Below are 7500 nucleotides of genomic sequence, written 5' to 3'. Positions count from 1 at the left end.
GTGACACTAAAAGAAACAAAGCATTACACACTTCAGGCAACAATGGTTGTTAGTGAGGATGTTGTTGTATTTGACTTGGGAAGGCTCATTTGGGTGGTGTGATACAAATTGTGTAGGGTAGCTAGTTAATGGTACTACGTTTGTATCCAAATTGTTTAATAAGAAATGTGAGATTTGAATTTGAATGTGAATTGTGGGATTCATGTGAAATGTGAGATTTGAATTTGAATTTGAATGTGATGATTTGATTTGAATTTGAATCCAAAATACGAAGTGACGTATTCCTTGAGCCGTATCAGGATTTTCCAAAGTGAATATCGGACCTCGTTGCCGCATTTTTTCTGGACATTAACCCGTTTCAATATGTTAATTTTGTACTGTCGACAGCATGCGACAAGCCAACATCTTCATCAGCCGGAAAGATGTTCATGTCAGACCTTCTGATTAGCAGCTTAATGGCAGAGGGAAGTTTGGAATCCGCTCTGGAAAATGCTGTTGACAATGAAATAAAAGGAGGTGCAGGGGAAAATGACAAAGAGAAGAAATCAGAAAGCAAGGACATCATTGTCGAAGTTCCTTTACTTCATCTAACCCAGCAGCTTCTGAAAGCATCATCTACACAGGTGTTAGCGGAATTTCATCAGTTAATTTTGAAGCCACCGACTTTGCAATGGCCGTATACTCCCCCACCCTGCCCCGTGACTGTGGAGTTACTGTTGAAACTGCAAAGGCTTCTCATTGGAAGTTTTATCTTGCATCATGAAGATGACAGACCTTGGTATTTGATGAAAGGTTAGTGTTATGATGCCGTACAAGAAACTGCAAAGATACTGGTTAAATAGGAAGATCATACTTCCAATCATTAATTAAAGGATTCAACTTGATTCGATTTGGGCTGTGGATTTTTTAAATATATAAATATTTAAAGTGCCCCTGTGATCAAAAAAACCACTTCCTTTTTTCCTTCAGATTTTGAAAGTGTGTTTGCTTAACACCTGACTGGCAAAATTTTGAGCTTTGATTGTTATCCAAAGGCCGTTTACTTTGAGTGTAAGTTTTGGATTTCACGGTCCGCCATTACTCACGTTCAAAACTGACCGATTGGACCTTAGACGGTTGGATCCAGGGAAAAGTGACGTCAGAGGCTCACTAGCTTAAAATTTCAGCGTGTGAACGCAGCTTATTATATATGCAAAGCGTGAGTTTAAAAGTCTTAAAGCCCAAAACCCCCGTGCTGCATATTAATTCTGCGGCCTACACACGTATTGCATTCTTAAACTAGTGAGCCTTTGACGTCATTTTCTCCTCGATCCAGCTCTCTCAAGAACATAATGTTAGTAATGGACCATTAAATAGGAAAATTACAGTTAAAATAAAGAGTTGTCTTTTTGAAATCAAGGCTTAAAACGTGAGTCACTTAGTGTTTTGTTAACATAGTTTTGAAATCCAAAGAAAAATATGAATTGATTTTTTGGTCATAGGGGCACTTTAACAATTATTCGCCGAAGGCGAAGTGAATATTGGTGAATGTTTACCGAGATGTAGTCGAGGTAAATATTTCCCAATATTTACTGAGCCTGAGGCAAATATTTGTTTTAGTGTAATTTTCAGCGGTGAATATCAAGTCCAAAACAACGTGCTAAAACACGATAAAAGGGCACGAAAATTGCTTGATTAGCTTAGCAGCCGCGCCTCCAAAATGTTATATCCACCGGGTAGCGCGGTGAACATGACACTAAATTCTTATATTCACCGCTGATATTTATACTAAATGAATACATATACAACTAACTGCAGACAGTACTGTTTCGGCCTTCTGGGCCTCGTCAGTGCGTTGCCAATGTCTAGAAAGAAGTTAAGCTTGTAAATCCACCCCAAATGTCCCACACATGTGGTACATCTAAATCATGCCAGACTGCTCAAACTAGCGAGCTAGTGAGCATGCGCAATTGCTAGCGGCAATGACTCATCCTAGTAGAGTTCTCAATTTGGACATGAAAGCAAAAGCTTTGTAATGCCAAAGAGCTATATCTAACTGCAGACAGTACTTTCGGGGACAGTTTTGCGGACAAATATATATTTTTTTTTTTGGGGGGGGGGGGGAGGGGAGGGGTCGCGATCTGGCTAGGCATGTGCACTCGGTATCTTCTCATGCAGACGCAATCGTGATGACCACTAAACCACGGACGACTACGTGACAGAGTAACGGGGAAATACGTGTTAAAGAATTGCTTGCGTGAACGGAAACGAGCTTTTGTGTTTTCGTTGCGCGCAATGAAATATCCGGTCATCGTATGACTTGGTATCACCGTAACACCTCTTACCGGACAAATTACATAATTTTATAATTCTCCCGATATTGTTAACAAAATGTATTAAATATTTTTAAATACTATCGTAGAAACTTGTAAAGCATCTGTTTACTGGGTTTGATTGGAGTCAACGCCGTTAACAACTGTTTTTTGATGTGAACAACTATTCTACGATCGCACTTAACCATACGGTTGCGTTACGGAAAGTGGACTTTGGACTTCGAACTACGGAAATGAACTGGATATTGACCAAGATATGGTAACAAAAAAAAAATCACTGAAATACTGTGAATGCTAAAGGCAATCGGCTAAAATTACTTCGAACAAAGTGTAGGCTACCCCAGGGTCCAAAATTATCTTTTTTATATGGGCGCCAACTAGCGACTAGCTAACAATTTTCAGTCGCCATATGGCAAATTGTGGTCGCCAAAAATTTTCGCCTGAAAATGCACGTTTTGAACTTTTTATGGAGACCAGAAAGCAACGACCGCGCGGTCTTGTATATGTGTCAAGCATTATTTTTCGCTTTCGAAAGCGGACATTTTGGAGACAAGATGTGCCCGACCTCGAATGTAATAAAGAAATCCTTCTGCCTCTTGTTGAAACTTCAGCCACGGAAACACCAGTCACGTTCTGTCGCACACGAGCCGCCATTTTGTTACCGTGCTACATTCCTCGCACCAGTCCCTCAAATCTCTTCACTGAGTCGTAGTCTTTTTGCCCGAAATACGTATTTTATGAGAAACCTCAAAAAAGACGTGGCGGCTTGCGACATTATGGAGGTAGTTAACGGAAAAACTCCTTTCGTTTTTATTTCAAAAACATCTGCAGGATAAAAAGTAAGACACTTGTTGGCAAACGGCTCTGAACTTAATAGTAGGTCGTCCACTGGCGACCAGTTGTGAAATTCTTGTCGTCGGAAGGCGCAATTTCGGACCCTGTACCTGTAGCCTCTTTTTTAATGGCTTTTTTGCATTTGCTTTGTACTACATGTATCTTGATGTAAAGTAAAGTAAAGTAAAGTAAAGTTGACCTGATTTAACGTCGATAACTCGTAACAGTAACTTTTAATCACTGACAAACCTGAGGTCGACGGTGCGCTCATTTTACTCCCCCCTCTCCATCAGTGCTCCGTTTTACGGGTATTTAAAGCGACTAACTACACGGAAAGGAAAGGAGTCAAAATAAGGATGCGAGATCCGGGAATCGAACTCAGGACCTCTTGCACCAAGGCCACGCACTAACCGACTGGGCCATCCTTGCTCCTCAAGGAGCAACAAGCCTCTGGATAGACTAAGGGAATTAATTAGTAATGCTGTCAACCAACCGTTGACATTGTTACAAACTGGCGCAGTAAGGCAACTTGTTTTTAGGGCATTACAAAGCGAATCACGATGAGGCTTGATACCATTATCGGTAATGGAGATTTGCATGGTCTTCATGCAATATAAGCAACCATGCAAGGTCACACAAGACGGAACAGATTTCCCAGTGACAACGGTGGGCAATAGTGAAGGGATCCAGATCAATCTAGAGAAAGTACAGGGACAACTGTCCAAGGAAAGGAAATTTAAAGTGATCTTATAAAGATAATAATAAACCTTTGGCCAGCAATTAATCTGTCTTTGTATGTCCTGTTGACGCAGGTCTTAACATCTTTTCTTTCCTTTTTCATTTGAAGGCGAAGAAAAGATCCTCAGTACGAAACAATGTGGTGCTGCTTTGCTGTTGCATAAGTACACCGCTCTGCTTTGTGCTCATGTTGGTGAAATCCTGCCAGTTGCGTCTTCATTTGCATCCAATGGCCCTCGTCACTTTGTACTTTCCTCCCAGATCATCCAGCGTGAGCTAACAGGGATTTTACTGCCTGAATTCCTTAGTTCTATGGTTCTACTGCAGACTTGCATGCCCATGGTTATGGACTCGTTTCGGACTGTACCTCTAATCGGCGGGTTGCTTGATTTGTTGGACAAGTTCAATAGGCTGGCACCTGGAGTGCAAAAGGATGACGAAGAAGATCTCGCATGGCCTGGCGGGATAGGTAGCCCTACTCCTGCTCGGCGGAGAGCTGATGGTGACGTGACATTTATTAGACCTGAAGATCTTGAGAATCACAATAAGGATGGAGGACTGTGGGTTGTTATTCACGGAAAAGTTTACGATCTTCAAGATTTCAAAGATCAGGTTTGCAGCCATGATGTCATGCGTGATAATTGCCATTTTTGGATGATCAGTATAATTTGAAAGGAAGGTTTAAGTTTATCGTGTATCAGTTGGTTGATTTTGCATTGAACGTTTGACGGTACCTCATCAGAGCCCGGTTTATGATTTTTGAGCCCACTTGCAGTGAAATGGATCACTGGAAGATCCGATAAGGAATACGTTTTCTTTGAGGATAAAAAGCAACCCTAAACGTAGACGATCTCGAGGCTCAAATTGTTGTACATACAATCCTTAGTCGCTTACTTTTTGAATGAAAAGGTTCCTTTAAAAACCTTTGAGCAATTATCTCAACGTCTTGGGAATAAAAGGCGTTGCAATAATCGTTGACCAGTTTGCAGTTTGACTTGTGACGTTGGAACTGCGGAAAACAGTTTTCCTTATTGGCCCAAAAGTCGTTCCATTGCGTTACTCGTTTGGTACTGGAAAGGTAATTAGTTGCAAATGTTACTGGAGTTCTTTTATGACTGTCTCTTTTCTGACACTTTTTATTTAGGCTCCCTGTGGAAAAGAACTGCTTCATTCTTATGCAGGTGAGTAGCTAATTAACAATGTACCATTGTTTTTTTGTCGACCATACACGTAGATTCTGCACATACTGTGTGAATGTACATGTTGTAAACAAGTTTGAGAGTCACTCTGTACTTTGCAGCATATGTTCGCCAGCCACCCGCCCTGAAACGAATTGTATCAAACTCTGAACAGCTTATTTTCGCCCACAAGCTTTAATGAGATCGTTTAGGTTTTCACTTATTGCAAAGATTTTAGCACATAAAGTTCTGTTTTCATGACATGGAAATATATCGTTGAAAAGTACCGAGTTTAGGCCAACTTGCTTGTTCCAAAATTCATTTTAACAAAATGATCACAACAAATTGATAACAACAATTAGGTCGTTTCCCAAGAGTTAAGCCTAGAATTCACTGGTGCCGCAAGCATATGCAACGCAAACACAAGAGATCCGTGTCAAGTGAAAATGAACCATAATGCAAGCACAAGCACACGGCCCAGAGACAAATCACAAGTTCCATGTCTTCTCTTACCACGCGTCGCTGCGAATGGAATCTGGAACGGGTCTTCTTCATTGGACGAACATCACACCTTGCGTTGTGCTTACGTTGTGTCCCGTTTCTGCACAACACAAGCGAACGCAATTACAAGGAAAAACAATTTTTTTAAAACAATCAGCTCACTATTCCGTCACTTCTGCACTATGAAACCTACCTAAACAACTCAAGTTAACTTCATTCCATGTTATGCGATCATCCTGTGAGAGAAACCTATTTGAAGTATACAATTCAATGTAAACAATGTGTACATCGTGGTCTATGTAGTGAGCTATTGCCTTATTTTGCTCGTTTTCTTCTTGAGTAGCGTCTGATGCCACCTGCATTTTTGAGGAAACTAAACATTCAATTGAAGCGAGGGAAATGATGCAGGCCTTCTTTGTTGGAATTTTCGTTGAGGTAAGTAATACTTCTTCTTACAGCTTCCTTCATTCACACGTTTTTGTTGTTGTTGTTGTTGTTGTTGTTGTTAGCAGTCTCCGTTTTGTTAGTATTTTGCAATTGGGCGAAATGATCATGAGACGCTTTTCTATGTTGCAAGACTCCGCCCAATATCAAGAAAAAACAAAGATAAGACCGGGATTGTTTGTTTTTACCTCTATTTGTGCAAACGCAAACGGGAGCGCAAGCGCAAGCAAGTACATTTTGTGAACTACCATAACGCAAACGCAAGGTGAAAAATACACGTTCCATGCCTCTACGGTTGATTTCGTCCGCCATCTTAAGATACTCAATTGCTCGTGCATGGGTATTTCAGTGTGCGTGCGTTTGCGTTCGATGTGTGAACTTCCCTGCGCTTGCGTTTTCGTTTGCGTCGCTCGTGTGAACCAGCCTTAAGGTGGCTCCATATGGTTATTCGCTGTTCATTTGGCGCCCGCTAGTATACATTATCCTTGGGAATTTTTGCATCGCTCTTAATCGCATCCCTCTGAGTCTTAAGTCTATCGAAATAAACTTCTAGAAGACAGAACTACTCTTTTCAACCATCACTGTTAAATTAACGGGTTTCACCTAGAATTGTAACTCTTTAAAGATAAGTTGTTGACAGCGTTTATTCGCTTTTATTTTGTTTTTCTTCCATTTCCGTCGGGAAAAATGTCCTAAACTCTGACATTACATGACATTTCTCCAGAGGAATCTTTTGAAGGTCCAAAAATAGGGGGTAGTTTCGTCGCTTTTAGAGATTTTGTGTTTTTTAGCTCCACTTAAAAAAATTGCCTTATAAAATCTCTTGATCAATTGGCAGATGGAAGGCGTAAACAGTATTTACCGCTCTGCAAAATTTAAAGAAATTTTACCGAAGAAAACTGGAGATATTTCACGTAAAATTTTCGCATTTTTTTCCATCGTACAACCCACGTCACAGAATAGAAATTGGCCAAGATCGCCATTTGAGCATGCGTGAAATTCCCAACCACGTGCACGCGCGCGTGTACCTCTGCTTGAGATCTTATGGTTACCTGGACGAAGAAATCGATGGAATTCTGTTGAGAGCTCAACCTCGAGCTCTTTGCAAAAAGGGACAAGGTTTGAAGGAGTATCTTCTTCACTTCATATATGGGAATTCTCCTTTGGCGATTTTTGCTTGTTTTCTGTAGCGTTCACGACTGCAAAGACGGCTGTGTCCCTTTATCGATGGTTGTTAGAATCAGATAAGTTATTCAGAACAGTGGGAAATGATTTTTTTTAAAACTTGCCCTTTTGTTGGACTCCAAAGACTTTGCAGCCTTCTTACGGATAGGTAAACATTTCGAAAAAATGATACGTCCTCATTATTTTGACAAAAGTTGGGAAGCCATGATTGTTTTTATTTTCCGAGTGGGAGAGTCGCGCGTCGGTCGCGCGAGCTTTAAAGCTCGCGCCATCAGCCACTTTCTAGTAACCATTTTGCGCGGGGTCAG

At 40.9% G+C, this 7500-nt stretch overlaps 1 protein-coding gene across 1 annotated transcript in view; it reads left to right on the top strand.

Annotated features, from left to right (window-relative positions):
* LOC138000649 (E3 ubiquitin-protein ligase HERC2-like) overlaps positions 1-7500 on the top strand; it is a 104896-nt gene that overhangs the window by 38940 nt on the left and 58456 nt on the right. Inside the window, exons 13-16 of the mRNA XM_068847209.1 lie at positions 388-792; positions 3994-4496; positions 5029-5065; positions 5907-5998. Of these exons, the coding sequence (XP_068703310.1) occupies positions 388-792; positions 3994-4496; positions 5029-5065; positions 5907-5998 (1037 nt within the window). The remainder of the gene's footprint in view (positions 1-387; positions 793-3993; positions 4497-5028; positions 5066-5906; positions 5999-7500) is intronic.

This window comes from Montipora foliosa, chromosome 4, assembly GCF_036669935.1.
Source record: "Montipora foliosa isolate CH-2021 chromosome 4, ASM3666993v2, whole genome shotgun sequence".
NCBI classification, from domain to species: domain Eukaryota; kingdom Metazoa; phylum Cnidaria; class Anthozoa; order Scleractinia; family Acroporidae; genus Montipora; species Montipora foliosa.
Note: the sequence above shows the minus strand (reverse complement) of the source record. Positions and strands in the feature narration are given on the sequence as shown.